Source organism: Armigeres subalbatus, chromosome 2 (genome assembly GCF_024139115.2).
Source record: "Armigeres subalbatus isolate Guangzhou_Male chromosome 2, GZ_Asu_2, whole genome shotgun sequence".
NCBI classification, from domain to species: Eukaryota; Metazoa; Arthropoda; class Insecta; order Diptera; family Culicidae; genus Armigeres; species Armigeres subalbatus.
In genome coordinates, this window is record NC_085140.1 from 134,797,505 (window position 1) to 134,816,611 (window position 19,107).

At 39.6% G+C, this 19,107-nt stretch overlaps 1 protein-coding gene across 1 annotated transcript; it reads left to right on the forward strand.

The window, feature by feature from the left end:
* Positions 1 to 493: 493 nt before the first annotated feature.
* LOC134215156 (odorant receptor 63a-like) lies at positions 494 to 18,586 on the forward strand. The gene is made up of 7 exons (XM_062694403.1): positions 494 to 537; positions 609 to 791; positions 848 to 1,118; positions 1,341 to 1,446; positions 1,525 to 1,626; positions 1,735 to 1,890; positions 17,708 to 18,586. Exons 1-7 carry the CDS (start codon positions 510 to 512, stop codon positions 17,762 to 17,764), a joined length of 903 nt encoding a protein of 300 aa, XP_062550387.1. The 5' UTR covers positions 494 to 509; the 3' UTR covers positions 17,765 to 18,586.
* The last annotated feature ends 521 nt before the right edge of the window (positions 18,587 to 19,107 follow it).

A 19,107-nucleotide genomic window follows, 5' to 3' on the forward strand; every position in this document is an offset into this window, starting at 1 on the left:
GTTGGTACTTGCAGTGTTAATTTGAGGAATGATATCCTCCTTTCAATTCCATTTGCCATCTCATGGTCTTATTCTTACACGCAAAAAAAAATTTGCGGTCAAAACTACTATTCCGAGGGTTAATTTAAGAATACGCACCGACGATTTTCAGCAGACAACAAACCCGTTTGATTTTACCATGCGCGCAGTAAAAATCAACTGTGGTCGTGGTGGAATGTTGTTACATGAACTGAATCAGTGGTGAATTTGTCCGAATGCATGGTTAATTTAACTGAAAATTTGTGGTTGTTTTAAAAACATGGCGTAGTCTACAAAATAGTAATTGTTACCATGGAATTTTTTTCTGTGTATGGTTGGTTTTATTATGTACATTACAAGTTTTCTACACATGCTTCCAGGGTTTCTGTTCATTCTTCAGCATAAGTTTAACTGGAATCAAAATAATGCGATTGAATAGCTTTTCAAACGAAATCAATGAAATGCTACAGAAGATGCGAAACCACGAATTCATGCAACGAATAAACTTCTTGAAACGAGGTAAGCATATTGGATATTGATCTATTCAGCATTTCTGCAACATTATAATATGCAATTTTACTATGCTTTAGGAAATAATAAGCAAATATTTGAAAAAATCGACAACATTATGAATTACAAATGGAAAGAGGTCAAAGTGAACTTGCAACTTTATAGTTTTTCCGTTGGCATTGTAGCAAGCAGCTATTCCATCATTCCAGCAATCATAAATCTGATTAATCTTTTTCAAGGGAACGATATTCCACGTCGATTTGGTAACCTTCTGTTTAACGATTATAAAAAACTTTTTTTAAATGTGCTCCAATTCTAGTGTATAAAACTTATTATCGTAGCATGGAACAAGCAAAGTTTTTCAGCCCACTTCATGAAGTTCTGTTCTGTTCGGAATCAATGTCTGGATTTACAACTTTTGCTGGAGTAATTGCATTTGACGGCCTGTACGTTCTGCTAACGATGCATGTCATCACCATGTTTAAGACTCTAAATCTAATTATCAAGGAATCAACATTAGCCAGCTTCACCGATGAGGAGAAGCAGTTTTATCTTCATGAGTGCATTTATCACTACACCAGAGCCTTGAGGTAACGAGGTCATATGGTCGGGGTTCGTCCAATTCGCACCAAGCGGCTTTTTGACTGACTTTTGATATTTTGTTCGTATGTACATTTTGTCCGATACGATTTGCGATAAAATGAATATGCTAAAAGAAAGCTTGGACAGGTGTTGGCGCTTGGAGCGATTTGGCGGAACTCCGACCATATGTGATATGCATGTAGCTGTTACCCCGTTTTCTATTATTCAAGATTTCTGGATGACATCAACAAAATTTTCTCCCCAATTCTGATTGTGCAAGTATTCGTCAGCACGTCCATTATCTGCGTAATAGCATTTCATGCGAGTGCCAATGCGGTAAGTACCACTTCCTTATGAATGAATAGCTACGCCACCACAATTGTAAACACATTCATATCTCGCAAACGGAAACAGAGCGAAGGCGATTCGCAAATCTTGGTTATGGTACTATACTTGATCGCTGCATTGTATCAACTGTTCCAATTCTGCTGGTACGGACAAAGAGTCCAGAATGAGGTATGTGAATAATAAATACGATGTACCCCGTCATTCTTCCTCACAAAATTCCCTTTTCGATTGCCGTTTTCAACGATGCCAATTCAATGCCATCAACGGACTAACTAGAGCATACAATTACCGAACTCGGTGTACGATTGCGATTGGTATCAGTGTTCAAAGAAGTTCAAAAAGAAACTTCATTTATTCTTGCTGAAAGTACAGCAGAAGGTGGAGATCAGCAGCTACAATTTGATTGTTATGTCGTTGGAGACATATCTATCGGTAAGTATTATTCACGTGAATGGTTTTAGGAACCAACCTTCAAAATTTAGTGTTAGGGTAATCATACGCTTATTTAGTGTCATCAATAGTAGAGGTAGTGGTGTTTCAATTCGATTTTTTTGTAATTACACTTTAGGATGGTTTCAGTTGATACCTCGTGCTATACTTACTTACTTGATACTAGACTATTTGGCCTGAAAACATGCAATATGGGTATCTGTTGATCGGGCTTAATGGATAGAATTCGAAAATAGATGTCTGAGTAGAACTCAAAATCGATGTTTGACGCTATTTTGAAATCCATGATGGCGGATCGTAAATCAAAATGGCGGCCATGTGCACCCATTATATGAACCGGTGTCAGCGAAAGTTGTACATAAACCATTTTTGTCAGTTTTGTGTTTTTTACACCGACGGCTTCTTTTTGCAATAATTGGGTATAACGAAAAAGTGGGTTTTGACAACTAAGTTTATAGATATGCACATTTTAATTTCTGGTATATATCACAATGGCAGTTTTATTGCCAGGAAAAGTGGTACATGTACAGTTCTACCCACCAAAATCAGCTTATTTAGAAAATTTTACAACATGGATTTTTCCGCAACAGATTTTTACCATATTTTGAATTTCCTGATGCTCCACTGCCGTTTAAAATAATTTTATAGATGTACATGTACCACTTTAGCTGGGAACGATTTTGGGTTTCTGTTACATTTTGTTCCCATTAATAGTGGTACATTTTGTTTCTACAAAATTAAATTTTGTCAAGAAACTTCGCATATTTCTCTTTACTATCTTTAGGCACATCAGTCATAACACGTTAGTACAGTTGAGTTGCTGTAAATTGCAAATTTAAATTTTATTTTCGAAGTTTTTGGGAAAATGCGTCTCCTGTAAAATTTACTCAATGTGACATGTACCACTTTCGCTGCCACCAGTTAATATGACCTGAAACCATGCAATATGGATGGCTATCAAACGGGTTTGATGATTAGAACTCGGCAATAGATGTTCGTCGCCATTTTTAAATCCAAGATGGCGGAAAATTCCAGATGTCGGCCATATGGACAATAGAGGTAATAAACTATAGAGACGATTGTCGCTGCGGTTCCCTTTGTTATCGTCCCCAAACATGTTACCTATCTGTCAAAACGCACTGATTTTTCCTTCGTTGACATTTAGTGCCCTATCCTCGCCTGCAAAACATGTTTCGCCAGTAACGCAACGACAATCTTCCTCTATAGTTTATTACCTTTATTATATGGACCAATTATTTGACCTGAAACCATGTGATATGAGTGCGATCGTGCTTGAAGAGTAGAACTCGAAAATCGATGGTCAACACCATTTTGAAATCCAAGATAGCGGATTGAAATTCAAGATGGCGGCCATACTGCCCATGATTTCGTAGTTGACGTAACAACCAGCACCATCGATGTTGGGAAAACGCATTTTTATTAATTTTACACAAATCACCATATCAATCAACAAAATAGATGAACTAATCTGTCTGTCTATGGACAATATTAGTAGTTATTTGAAGGCCGCGGGGAATTAATTATTATTCCTTTGATTGAAATGGTCAAAATATGCATACGACAGTTTATGCGATCAAACAATCTTTTTGTGAAATGTTTGTTCCCATGACATGGCGTAAAAACCAGGTTACTACGTGTGGTTATATAGCGCTAAAGAATAATTATAGTTAGTTCCAACGATTTATTGATCACTTGTCATAAGACGAGTTTGTACAATTCCATTAAATTCTACCACTTAATTGTACCTTGACCGATACGTATTTCGACCTCAAAGTAAGGTCGTCTTCAGTGTCTCGTACTTGACTCGAGTCGACTTAAGTAGAGTCAATTACGAGACACTGAAGACGACCTTACTGTTGAGGTCGAAATACGTATCCGTCAAGGTACAATTAAGTGGTGCAATTAAATGGGATAGTACAAACTTGTCTTATGACAAATGAAGACATTCCACTAAAAAGCTCAAAATAATTTTCTTAAGATTTATTGATTGAAGAAGGGAAATCTTTTGAAAAGTTCGAGTTTCCGGGAAAGGTTTTTCGGATAGCTCTTTCCGTGAAATTTAAAATTATGTGGTAAAGATAAAATTATGAGTGGAAGAGTTCGTGTTGCAAAGAATTTGATCAGTACCGTACGGGGATTTTTGCACTATTACATCATTAGATTGGTTCTGTAACAGGTGTGCAAGCAGTTACCGTTTTTTTGTATTGGCCAAAGTTCTCGTTCCAACCAAATTTAAAGCAAAAATGGTTCCAATCCCTATTCTAAAATACCCGAGTAGACGAGGATTAGAAGTAAATCAATCGTGATTAGATTGCAAAATGAGATATGGGTCTGATTTATCTGTAGGATATAAAAGCACAAAATATCAGACGACAATATATAAATTTGCTCTGAAATATCATGAGATCAGTTAATGGGATTTGGAAGAAGTGATTAATATCTCGAACTATCTTGATATTTAAATAACACTTCGATGCGTTTTTTTTTGTTGATATTTTTGCCTGCTCTTTTGAATCTTACATCAAAGTCCATATCATGTTTTATAATTCAGTTCTGTCCGGGTAAGGTAATGAAAAACATGAATAAGAACTGCATTGCAATTGTTAAAACTAAAATAACAGCCGTGGAATGTATTAGGATCCTTCCCGGTAAATGTGCTCCAAATATACATACCAATATTATCAAGCTGAGGTACACATAAAAAGCCATTTAACACGCACTAATTCTTATGTGTTAAGTCCTCAGTGGCAGATCTCTCCTGCCACGCAAAAAATGAAGCTAGATTTTGGTTCTGATATGCACTTTTAGAAAATACCCATAAATTACTACACTTTAGAGGAGGAATAGGGATTCAGATAAGTGTGATCCCATACACAATGTGCAATTTTGATGAGCTTCTAAAAAAAGTGTGACACAAATAGCTAATCACTGCGTTACATAATTATTGGATTTTTATTTATATTATACTTCCTTTTGAATGATCGCGATTGTCTTATTTTTTTTAATTTTGGCCACAATATTTAACAAACAAACATTATTTTATTAATTCAAAATAATGTAAACGTTTATCTCCAGAGCTACACCTCGATGGATGAAAGCTTATTTTGTCGGATTATACCGTGGATTTCACAAGAAATGCTTGCTTTAGCAGGAACTTGCTTATTATTTTTTTATTACAAAATCAGTTACGCCCAAATCATAAAGTTGTCCTGAAATACGACAAAGTAAAACTAAAACCTATGTTGTGCCTAATTGGTGAATTGTGAATGTCGAAAAAATATGAGACAGGTTTTTACTCCGTATTGCAGCAGGTAATGGAGGTACGTCAACTTATGCGATCAAATGACCATATTTTCAAAAACAATTATCGCCATAACTCGAATGTTTCCGAACAAAACATGAATATTTTTTCATGGAGCATATGTATAATCGTACGAAGAATCCATATCCGCAAAACAGTGTGTTTTGGTCATTTTGGCTTATACGTCAACTATGTGATCATGGGCAGCATATGAAGCAATTATTTGACCTGAAATTTCTACCAAACATCATTTTTGAGAAAATTAGTAAAATTTTTTAGTGAATGTCTTCACCTGTAATATGACGAGTATTCATTTCATTTATTTAGTTAACATCTAAACAGATAACACTGAATCAACAATTTGACGCCACAATGCACGGTTCGAGGCCGCATCTCTCCATCCTCGGATACGCCCCACGCTCGCCAAGTCGTTTTGCACCTGGTCTGCCCATCTCGCTCGCTGCGCTCCACGCCGTCTCGTACCTGCCGGATCGGAAGCGAACACCATCTTTGCAGGGTTGCTGTCCGGCATTCTTGCAACATGTCCTGCCCATCGTACCCTTCCGGCTTTAGCTACCTTCTGGATACTGGGTTCGCCGTAGAGTTGGGCGAGCTCAGTTTCTTCGCCGCCACACACCGTCTTCTTGCACACCGCCAAAGATGGTCCTAAGCACCAGTCTCTCGAATACTCCGAGTGCTTGCAAGTCCTCCTCGAGCATTGTCCATGTTTCATGTCCGTAGAGGACAACCGGTCTTATAAGCGTCTTGTACATGACACCTTTGGTGCGGTGGCGAATCTTTTTCGACCTCAGTTTCTTCTGGAGCCCGTAGTAGGCCCGATTTCCACAGATGATGCGCCTTCGTATTTCACGACTAACGTTGTTGTCAGCCGTTAGCAAGGATCCGAGGTAGACGAATTCCTCGACCACCTCGAAGGTATCCCCGTCTATCGTAACACTGCTTCCCATACGGGCCCTGTCGCGCTCGGTTCCGCCCACAAGCATGTACTTTGTCTTTGACGCATTTACCACCAGTCCAACCTTTGTTGCTTCACGTTTCAGGCGGGTGTACAGTTCTGCCACCTTTGCAAATGTTCGGCCGACAATGTCCATGTCATCCGCGAAGCAAATAAATTGACTGGATCTGTTGAAAATCGTACCCCGGCTGTTACACCCGGCTCTCCGCATGACACCTTCTAGCGCAATGTTGAACAACAGGCTCGAAAGTCCATCACCTTGTCTTAGTCCCCGGCGCGATTCGAACGAACTGGAGTGTTCGTCCGAAATCTTCACACAGTTTTGCACACCATCCACCGTTGCTTTGATCAGTCTGGTAAGGTTCCCAGGGAAGCTGTTCTCGTCCATAATTTTCCATAGCTCTACGCGGTCTATACTGTCGTATGCCGCCTTGAAATCAACGAACAGATGGTGCGTTAGATAGCCGATTTTATATTCTTTCTGAATACTAAGTTCGTTAATATTTTTCTCACTTTATTTAAAAATATCTGATGAGCAATAAATCACGCATTTTTAAATACATTATTGTTTTAATCATTATTGTTTCGATTTGGTTTGGATTTGGTTTCATGTGTTAATATTCATGTGTTTTTATAAAACTACTATAAAACTACGATTTAGAAGACCAAAAAAGTTGCCCCCCCTTCTCGAAATCCTGGCTACGCCCATGAATGAATGCATACAAGGCAAAAATAAAAATATTTTTGATGTAATTGTTCTTCAGGAATTTGAAGAATTATTCCTAGTCCTAGAAGAACGTCCAAAAACGTCTTTTGAAATTTCTATTGAAATTCATATGGTATTTTAGTCTGAAATTAGTCCAGAATTGCATTTAAAATGTGTATGGAAATTAACATCTATTTCATCTTATGGACTTTCGTGCCTGTTGTTCAACATTGCGCTAGAAGGTGTTATGCGGAGAGCCGGGTGTAACAGCCGGGGTACGATTTTCAACAGATCCAGTCAATTTATTTGCTTCGCGGATGACATGGACATTGTCGGCCGAACATTTGCAAAGGTGGCAGAACTGTACACCCGCCTGAAACGTGAAGCAACAAAAGTTGGACTGGTGGTGAATGCGTCAAAGACAAAGTACATGCTTGTGGGCGGAACCGAGCGCGACAGGGCCCGCCTGGGAAGCAGTGTTACGATAGACGGGGATACCTTCGAGGTGGTCGAGGAATTCGTCTACCTCGGATCCTTGCTAACGGCTGACAACAACGTTAGTCGTGAAATACGAAGGCGCATCATCTGTGGAAGTCGGGCCTACTACGGGCTCCAGAAGAAACTGCGGTCGAAAAAGATTCGCCACCGCACCAAATGTGTCATGTACAAGACGTTAATAAGACCGGTAGTCCTCTACGGACATGAAACATGGACAATGCTCGAGGAGGACTTGCAAGCACTCGGAGTATTCGAGAGACGGGTGCTTAGGGCCATCTTTGGCGGTGTGCAAGAAGACGGTGTGTGGCGGCGAAGAATGAACCATGAGCTCGCCCAACTCTACGGCGAACCCAGTATCCAGAAGGTAGCTAAAGCCGGAAGGGTACGATGGGCAGGACATGTTGCAAGAATACCGGACAGCAACCCTGCAAAGATGGTGTTCGCTTCCGATCCGGCAGGTACGAGACGGCGTGGAGCGCAGCGAGCGAGATGGGCAGACCAGGTGCAGAACGACTTGGCGAGCGTGGGGCGTATCCGAGGATGGAGAGATGCGGCCTCGAACCGTGCATTGTGGCGTCAAATTGTTGATTCAGTGTTATCTGTTTAGATGTTAACTAAATAAATGAAAAAAATTAAATGAATAAAATCGGCTATAACAATTATTATAAAAATCCTGCATTCTTCCATAAGTCTTGTCTTATGTATCTTCCATAAGTTTAAGAAAACTAGAACCATACATCTGAATTTCTAAACAAATGCTCTCTGAAATAATATTTATTATAAAATAGGCAGAAAAATCAATATGCAAGCTTTCTCCAGGAATTCCTTCGACAATTGCTCCTGGCATTCTATCCGAAATTCTATCAGGGATTCTTTAGGAATGCCTCCAGCAACTTATTCGGCAGTGTCTTCAGGAATTCCACCATAAATTTTTCCGGGAATTGATCCGAAAATTCCACCATTATTTACTCCAAGAAAATCTTCACGAACTTCTTTATAAGTTCTGCAGAATTCCCTGCAATAATTCAAATAATTTCGTGCTGTTTCCCAAAATTTTTAAGAATAAGAATATTACGTGGAAATTCCGCAGAATTGCCAATAAACATTCCTGAGAATTTCACGAAAAATCTTCGAATTTCTTGTGTAAATTTCATAAAATTTTCCGTGAATTGTTTCGAATAATTTCTTGTGAAAATTTCAAAGAATTTCTCCAGGAATTCCACCGGAAATCTATACAGAAATTATACCGAAAATGAATTCACAATGAAATCCTGAAAGAATTCCGGTGGAAACTTCAAGATTTCCCCTGGGAGATCCTCCAGGAGTTTCACCGAAAATTTCTCCTGGAATTCTTCCAGGAGTTCCACCGGCATTTCCAATTTCTCTAGGATTTCCTTCGAGAATTATTCCGGTAGTTCTACCGGCAGTTCCTCAGAAAATTCTTCCGGGAATTTCGGCAGAATTGGAATTTATTTAGGCTTCTTCAGGAATTTATATAGATTTTCCACCAGAAGCTCCTCTGAGAATTTCTCTGCGAGCTCCTCAGGAAATTCTCCGGGAGGTCCAGCTACAAACCCCAACAAAGGTTTCAGCTAGACCAGATTTGTCTATAAGATGAATTCTCTTGTTTCCGAGAATGCTTCTGGTAGTTCCCCGGGGTTCCTTTGAAAATTCTCCCGGGAGTTTCTTCAGAAATTCTTCCAGAAAATTCCTTCGAGAGTTCCTCCGGGAATTCCACCAGCAATTCATCCGGGAGTTTCTCCGGAAATTCCTCCGGGAGTTCCACCAGAAGCTATTCCAGGAAATTATTCAGGCTTTTTTTCAGGAAATCATTTAGGCTTTCTTCAGAAATTAAGCTGGAAATTCCTCCAGAAGTTCTTCCGATAGTTTCTCTGGGAGCTCATCCGGGAGGTCCTCTAGGAATTCTTCTAGTAGTTCCTCCTGAAATTCCTCCGGGAGTTCTTACGGGAGCTCCTCCGGCAGTTCCTTCGGGTCCACCAGCAGTTTCTACGAGAATCCCTCCGGGAGTTTCACCGGCAGTTTCTCCGGGTGTTTCTCTGAGAAGGAACTCCCGGAGGAACTCCCGGGAGATTTTCTATAGGGATTTCCGGAGAAATTATCAGAGGAATTCTCGGAGGAACTGCCGGTGGAACTTCTGGAGGAATGTATTGAAGACATACAGGAAGAATTTCCGGAGGAAATCCTGGAGGAACTCTCGTAAGAATTCTAGGATGAACTCCCAAAGGAACTTCCGTAAGAATTCCAGGAGGAACTCCTGGAAGAATTCTTAAAAGAACCTCCCAGAGGAATTCCCGTAAGAACTCCCAGAGAAATTCTTCGAGGAACTTTTGGAGGAATCTGTAGATAAATGCCAAAAGAAATGATAAAAGAATTCCTGGAAGAAAGCCTGATTGAATTCCCGAAGGAACTACTGGTGGAGCTTCAGAGGAACATCCGGTGGAATACCCTATAGAAAGAGAAAAAATATTTCTGAAGGAACTTCCGAAATCCCATTTCCCGTGAAATTCCTGCCAAATATCGTTCAGGAATTCCCTGTATTACCGGAGAATTTCTTGGAAAAACTCCTGGAAGAACTCCCGGAGGAACTCCCACAAGCACTTCCGGAGGAATTCTCACATGGAAGTCCTGAAATAATTCTTAGAGAAGTTCCTAAAAGAATTTCCGACAAAATATCTGAAGGAATTCCCAGAAAAATACCAGGAGGAATTAATGCAGAAATTCCCAGATGAAATCCTGAAAGTATTCCCAAATGAATTGCTGAAGAAAATCCCTGCGGATTGTTCCGAAGAAATTTCTGGAAGAACTCTTGGCAGATATCCGAGTAAATTCCGAGTGAAGTTCGGAAAGAATTCTAGTAAACTTCCGCGGAAAATCTCCCGGGAAAATTCCTGAAGGAATTCCTGGAGAAGTACCTGAAGAAACTCCCGAAAAAATACCTGTAAGAATTTCTGGGGAAATACTTGGACGAGTTCCAGGAGAAATTCATGAAGATATTTCTAGAGGATTTCTTGAAGGATATTCTGAAGTAATTGCGAAAAGAATTCCAGATTGGAATGCTAGATGATTTCGCTATTGAATGTTTGGAGATATTTCCGGAAAATTTCCTGGAAGTAATCCCGGAGGAATTAAAGGAAGAGTTCCGAGAGGAATGCCCGGAGAAGTTCCTAGAAGAATTTCCGAAGGAATTTCTTATAGATTTACAAGTGAAATTATGGAGCTAAATCGGAGGATTTTCGTCATATATTTTCCATATAAATTCCTTATGCATTCTTGACGGAACTCTCGAATGCATGCCTGAAGGAAATGCCGGATTCTTCCTGAAGAGAGAATAGCCGAAGAAATATCTAGAAGTAAATCTTGGAGAGAAGAAAAGAAATCTTCAAGGAATTTCCTCGTGAATTTCCTAAAAAAAAATTTGAGTGGGGGTTTCTAGATAAGGAGGAATTACAATTACATGAGAAGGATTTTCGAATGATTTTCAAAGGAATTTGTGGATAACTTTCCGGAGGAATTCAGAAGTTCCCAGGGGAGCTTCTAGAAGGATTTCAAGGAGAATTTTTCAGTCCGAAATGTTTCGAATTGTTTTGAACTTTCATATATTATGGATCCTGGATGCCCTAATAAGTTTTGGGAATCTTTGGAATTTCAACCACCTATTTCTGTATATGATTGGATCGTAAAGTGCACATGTTTGAGGGAATTCATTTCAGTACCCGTTCAATCTTTCCACAACTTAGGGGGGGGGGGGGCTGCCCCCCCTTGGCTACGCCCTTGCATTCATTCGACATTTTTCGTACTTTTTAAGCTAGAAATGCGGTAAGACGCGCCGCTACAAAGCAAAACCATTCTGAGGGTGGCTGGGTTCGATTCCCGGTGCCGGTCTAGGCAGTTTTCGGGTTGGAAACTGTGGGCATAAAAGTATCATCGTGTTTGCCTCATGATCAGGGAATCAATTTTTCTTCGATGCGCATGCGAAACAAGCGACAAAAGAGAACCAACGACAAAGCTTTGTTTTTGTCGGAGATAATAATGACAAAGATCCGAATTTTTTTGTCAGCAACAAAAGAGAAGGCAATTTTGTTGCTAACTTTTCATCCCGTTATTTTGTATTGTCTCTACAGCAAATCTCACTTTTAAGCTATCATAGTTTCTGCTTTTATGGAAATATTCGAGAATCTAACATTGATTACAAATTTATCATCGTATTCTCGGAAATATCAGAGCATGCAAGCCAAATGATTCTTGTCATATTGTGTTTGGGTTCTGACAAAGGCTTGTTGCCAGGTGCGTTTGTCAGTAACAAACTCTGTTGACGACAAAGGGTATATTATTAGGCGTTGCTCGAATATTGATTCCCTGCTCATGATATACGAATGTAAAAATGGTAACTTGGCGTAGAAACCTCGCAGATAATAACTGTGGAAGTGCTTAATGAACACTAAGCTGCGAGGCGGCTCTGTCCCAGTGTGGGGATGTAATGCCAATAAGAAGAAGAAGAAGAAAAAGAAGAAGCTAGAAATCAGGTCCGTGCTATTTGTATTGTAGTTGTAATTAGGTCGCCATCGAATTGATCCATTAGTTATATAAAAAAAACAGATTAATCCACCTACAGTGAGATTTTGACCCTTCCTTTGATATTGTGATATTGTTGGTCGAATATATTGATTGTTCGTGCCGCTGTTGGTAAAACTTGATGGATGTTTGAACAAACGAGAGGTGGAGTCAATGTTAGTCAAACTGCTTGACCGTGTGTACGTTCCATTACGTGCTATGCATTGATACAATTTTGCTTTCTTCTTTCGTCTGTTGAATTCGGTTGTTGCTGGTTGATCTGAAGTTGCTGGTTGATTGAATTTTCCGCGCATAATCCGAAATGGAAAAAGAAAATCTAAAATTTAGAAAAATTTAATATTTCGAACGTGAGCGATGCGTCCACTGTTGGTGGAGATTGCGATAGTGGTGCAAGTACAAGTGGAAGTGCAAATAAGAACAGTGAAGTGAAAAATGGGAAAAGTGCAAATAAAAGGTCTTTTCGCAGTATTGTGGAAAACTGTATGACCTTGGACGGTGACTTCCTCGTCTGTCGGATAGATCCCGGTGTGCGGTGTGACTACAAGCAAAAGCCACAGAGTCTAGATTGTGGCAATTTTATTCGTCACCTCAGGTCCGAACACGCAGAGCTCGCTCGTTTGCGTGGCCTTTTTAAGGAGAATGCAGCAGAACCAAATGTCAAAAAGCGGCGCATTACGAAAATTAGTGTTAGTGTGGCTCTAGATGCGCAGAAGGTTGTGGAATCCGTGGTCACTATGGTGGGAGTAGAGGACGTGCCGATCAGCCGAGTGGAATCAAAAGGATTCAAAATGCTGCTGGATCCCATATGCGAGGCGCTCGGGATCAAAATTAATTGTGAAAATGCTGTGATGCATTTGGATGTTTGTGGTAATCACATAAAAGAAAAACCCAGATTAATCCACCTACAGTGAGATTTTGACCCTTCCTTAGTTTTAAGGAATTTTTTTCCAGTCTCCAGTATTTAAAACGAGATAAAACTACTCAGCTTCCCACGGCAATTTACCGTGAAAGTGACAAAATAATTGCCTACCCAAAGGCGGATGTCATGGATTGAGTGACAACTCAACGAATGTTAACGTACTGTACTTCATGATGCCTATCTATAAGGAGCTCGTCGGATTGAATAACTATTGTGACATGGTTAGTAACAATCGTAACGCTGGTTGCATATATTGCACTCGTAATTCACAGAGACCTCGAAATTAATTAATCCAGAACTAACTAAATCAGTCATTGATCTGAGCGAAACTCAATAGCGTTCAATAATAACATATATTTCGCCTTATGGATGCTTAATTTGGTAAAACTAAACTTGTTCAATACCTTAAAAATGAGATAGATTTTTATGGTAGTAAGTTTCATAATTTGCACACATACGCACACATACATGCATACAAGTGGTCTATTAGTGTCTCAAAACATGCTCACATTTGCTATCTAGCGTCCACTGAAGAAATTTTTGAAATCCCTTTCAATTTTTACGTTTTTGCTTTTCTGAGAAGATTTTTTTGTACATGCTTCTATATGTTCCTCAATTGAAATCATTTGCTTCTTTGAAACAAATAAGAAAAATAGGCATATTTCCATATCATATCATTTGTTATAATTATATTTTCAATATCAAAATGAATTTGTTTCAAATATCATACATTTTATTTAATAATTCACGAGATTTCTTGATAGATTAATACGTAACACATCTGCGTAACGCATACAAAGTGAAATTATAGACACTTCCGAAGGAAGGGTCAAAAATCGAAGTGAACTAATCGGAAAACTGGTGTCATTAAAAATAGCCTCCGCTTCGCGTCATGGACGCCATATACTCGGCATAAATTGTCAATATTGGAATGGCCAAAGTTTGACCAACATGCCACTTACACCTCTCTGCTTCTAACTTTCTCAATTCTAATGTCCTTGATCTGTACAATTGCCGAGAAAATTCGTTTATTTATTCAATAATAATAGAATATTTCAGTTTAATCTTTGTATATTGAATGTTCAAATATGAGTCTGTTCGTGATTTGAGTCCAAACGGTATATTGCATGGTTTCTTTGTCGAATAGTTGATCTATGTATTAGGCCGCCATTTTGGGTTTTGGCTCGCTATCTTGGATATCAAATTTATTGGCTTTATTATTATTATTTATTTATTATTTATTCAGACTAAGGCCGAAGTGGCCTGTGCGGTATATAAGAGTCTTCTCCATTCGGCTCGGTCCATGGCTACACGTCGCCAGCCACGCAGTCTACGGAGGGTCCGCAAGTCATCTTCCACCTGATCGATCCACCTTGCCCGCTGCGCACCTCGCCTTCTTGTGCCCGTCGGATCGTTGTCGAGAACCATTTTCACCGGGTTATTGTCCGACATTCTGGCTACGTGCCCGGCCCACCGCAGTCGTCCGATTTTCGCGGTGTGAACGATGGATGGTTCTCCCAACAGCTGATGCAACTCGTGGTTCATTCGCCTCCTCTACGTACCGTCCGCCATCTGCACCCCACCATAGATGGTACGCAGCACTTTCCTTTCGAAAACTCCGAGTGCGCGTTGGTCCTCCACGAGCATCGGTCAGGTCTCGTGTCCGTAGAAGACTACCGGTCTAATGAGCGTTTTGTAGATTGTCAGTTTGGTACGGCGGCGAACTCTATTCGATCGGAGCGTCTTGCGGAGTCCAAAGTATGTACGATTTCCAGCCACTATACGTTCTCTGCTGGTATCATTTTCGGCAGTCACCAGTGAGCCCAAGTACACAAATTCTTCTACCACCTCGATTTCGTCACCACCGATGCCAAGTCGCGGTGGGTGGCTCACATTTTCTTCTCTTGAACCTTTTCCTATCATGTACTTCGTCTTCGACGTGGCCGTCTAGGCCGATTCGCTTGGCTTCCCTCTTCAGTCTGATGTAGGCTTCCTCCATCTTCTCAAAGTTACGTGCCATAATATCTATGTCCTCGGCGAAGCCAAATAGCTGGACGGACTTGAAATTGTACCACTCGTGTTAATCCCTGCTCTTCGTATTACCCCTTCCAAAGCGATGTTGAATAGCAGACACGAAAGACCATCACCTTGCCGTAACCCTCTGCGGGTTTCGAAGGGACTCGAGAATGTCCCTGAAACTCGAACTACGCACATCACCCGATCCATCGTCGCTTTGATCAACCGTGTCAGTTTATCCGGAAATCCGTTTTCGTGCATTAGCTGCCATAGCTGGTCCCGATCGATTGTATCATATGCGGCTTTGAAGTCGATTTTGAATTGGCTTTAGGCATCGAATTTTGAGTTCTACTCATCAAACCCGATCGATAGACAATCATACTGCATGATTTCAGGTTAAATAATTGTTACAGGGGGCCCTCCTTAGCCGTGCGGTAAGATGCGCGGCTACAAAGCAAAACCATGCTGAGGGTGGTTGGGTTCGATTCCCGGTGCCGGTCTAGGCAATTTTTGGATTGGAAATTGTCTCGACTTTCCTGGGCATAAAAGTATGATTGTGTTAGCTTCAAGATATACGAATGCAGAAATGGTAACCTGGCTTAGAAACCTTGCAGTTAATAACTGTGAAAGTGCTTGATAAACACTAAGCTGCGTGGCGGCAATATCCCAGTGCGGGATGTATTGCCAATGAAGAAGAAGAATTGTTACAAATATAACATGGACAATCGTCCCATGCGCTTTACTGTTGTATATCCACAGTCAAGCGAGCTCACATTGTTTATTATCGAGAACTTCACACTCTATGCCACAACTACGAGCTGGGAGGATTTGTATGTAGTGTGAATCAATCACACTCTGCAGTGCCAAAGGCTTGCTTGGGCAAATCAAGCATCCTAAAGACATTCAATTTGCAAAAAAAAAGAGCTAATCGCGGTGAAGGTTGATTCTGATGGCTTTTCCGCAAACGTGACCTTTAAGTGGTCTTGTTGTGTAGGGGTATCACACCTATCTAGAGAGTAGGAGCACAGACAAACAGACGTAACACTAAATAAATTACCATCGACCATGACTTCAAAGATCAATTTGAATTTGATTGGTTGTGCGTTTAACAACTAGTGGCGCTAGCGTCGTAATCCTTCGAGTTTGACATTTCGCTCCAGCGCCTTCTGGTGGCAATGCCATACAAAACATTATTTCGTGCAGGAGTTCGGCGATAGATTTTTCAGAAAAATGTTCAAGCTGTTACGTCTGTTTGTCTGTGGTAGGAGGTTGAGGGTTCGAGTCCCTCCAAGACAAGTGGATTCGTTTTTGCAAATTTCATATCAATTTGTTCATTTGGAAACATGTACTGTCCATATGCCAAGATATTTGAAGCACAGTGAAACAGACGTCTCACTCAACACATGTTCTATCACAGAGAACAGACATGAATGCTCGAACAAACCCTCGTTAAAAACGTGTGTAAAGATTTAAATCGCACCTCAGCGCCGCCAACGCAGGCTGCCCGACATAAAAACTCAATCTCACTAAGTAATGGCGTTGGCATACACCAAATACACGTAAGAAAATTTAATGTTGTTTATTATTAATATTTCTAATACTTTTTTGCCAAAGCAGGTGCTTAATGACATGTATAAGAAACAACTTATACATCGCATTAGTCACATACGTTCGGAAACTTATACTTTTCATTAACTTATGAATGTTATTAGCTTTTTGATACGGGCTCATTCATTAGGTGGCATAATGAAGAGTATAAGTATTTTCGAATGGTTTTTTTGCCATACGTGTAAACAATGTAGTGCTGCCACCTAGGAGCGATTCGGAATGAACACTAGCGCTAAAAATTAAAATACGGCAAATTTTAACCATATTTATTAGCACACTAGCACCGCGCAACGGTACTTCAAACGACATACTTCAAAATTACCAGTACAAACTTTTACACAAGCACACAAATGAAGATGAACGTCGGTTCTCTGTGGTTCTTTCTTTCACCGCTTCAACGGTTTATTTAATTTTTGGTATGTGCTGCTTGGATCGATTTTGCTTGTGTTTGACGTTTGCGCACTACCGCCATCTGGTTACGCTTGACCACTCACAGTGATTTTAGCATTGGGCAACTATGTTTCCGTGACTATGATTTTCATTGCATTTTGTTCTAAGTGAGACGTCTGTTTCTCTGTGTTTAAAGTTTTAAAGGTAAATTCGCATTAGACCAAAAAATGTACATGCAAATGAATTGCATGGAGATTTCAGGTAGAAAAATAATGGTAATTTGGGACGAAGATTGCTGTTTGATAAATCTCGCCTAACTTTTCAAAAGGACCTAAGTAACATTTTTTTCATGAATTAATTTGAATAGCGCAATCAACAGAACAACATTAAAGCTTTTGATTGCAGTACTCAAATTAATTCATGAAAAATATGTTACTTAGGTCCTTTTGAAAAGTTAAGCGAGAAATAGATCCTTAGCTGACCTTTAATAGTATGAGGAGTGTACGTCAAACATGACCGAAAATGTTGTGAAAGCAATTTTTCTTTGTTCTTTGAGTTGTAAAAATAATTGACGCGTTCACTTTTTATACGAATGAGTGTCATAATGCTATGGAAATTGCATACATTTAGGGTGAACTTTTTGGAAAACATTTATGTACGCCCAGAATAGTGTAATTTTCCACGTATTAATTTTATAAACGCCGATTAGTTTTCATATTTTTTTTCTATGCATACTACTAATGTATACTAATATATTTTCCTTGTTTACAGATGGTCAGGACAGCAGCCTCTTATTTCACTGCTCTACAAACACTCACGGAAGAATGAATATCGCACAAAGGCTACACTATATGCCAGAACATTCTGTAAATACCAGGAGGGTGAAACGCTTGTCATCCGCGGTACAATGGCACTCTACCCAACATTGTTTTTGGTACTGCTGGTACCCAGTTTCTGGGTGGTATTTTATAGAAAGCTCAAATGACAGGAGACCAAATACTAATATTTACATTTTACAAGGAACATTTGAGAAAATGAAATGAAATGATGATGATGATGACGAAATGATGATGGTTTACATGCAAATGTATTATCAATTCAGTGCAAATCCGAATTATAGCCGCTAACAAAGTTGGATTTTTCTCACAATTCGTACGTTAAACCTAACTTCGGAAGTGGTGCGCTGTTTTCATTTGGTGATGTGCTATACAGCGCACTACTTCCGAAATTAGGTTTAACGTATGGATTGTGAGAAAAATACAATTTCAATAGCGGCTATAATTCGATTTTCTACTGAATTTATAATACCAAAGACCGAGACGTCCAATCAAAATTTAGATCAGCTGATCGAATCTGTCTCATAAAATGGCTTATACCCGAATAATTCAGCTCATTCTGGGTGATTGGTTCGTATGCAGCTAGTGCTAATTATCGGCAAATAACTTTTCCTGGCGAAACTTGCAATTAGTTGAGGTTTATCGAACCTTTTGTGTTTGTATGGCTTTATTATGTCGAAAAATAGCCCGTCGATACTTCTGTAGCTTTGTTATCATGAATTAAACGAGATTAAAACAAAAACATTGAACGCCATATTGAACGAATGGTGGGTATAGGCGTATTAGCAAATATACTATATCACCAATATGTTCCACTCTGCACGCTTAGTTAGGATAATCTAAAAGTCGGTAAAAAATACCGATAATCGAACTAAAGTGCACATACCTAAAATGTAGGTAATCATCGATTACCTAAAGTTAGGTAATGGTGGTTAACAAAAATTATCGTTAAAAATTACCGATTTCCGGACGTTACTTTTTACCGAAAAATAGGTTTTTGTGGTTTGTTTTGGTTTCGTGAAAACGTTAAAAATTACCTATTATTTGGTTTTTATTCGGTGTTTCGAAAATAATAAAAACAGTTCATCCAATCATTTATTTTATTTGTAAATTGGATGAGTATGGGAGCTAGGGATGAAATATACATAAATGAATGTGCAGATGTACATCTTTGGGGAGCTATCTTTCGGTACATAGTCTCAGGAAAGATATTTGTTGCACTATTTTTTTTTGCTTTTAGGAAGATTTCCGTACTTCGGAAATTATACGCGCTCTATACGGCCATGGACAAAGGAGGATCACAACCATATAAATAGCAAAACTCTCTGTGGTCCT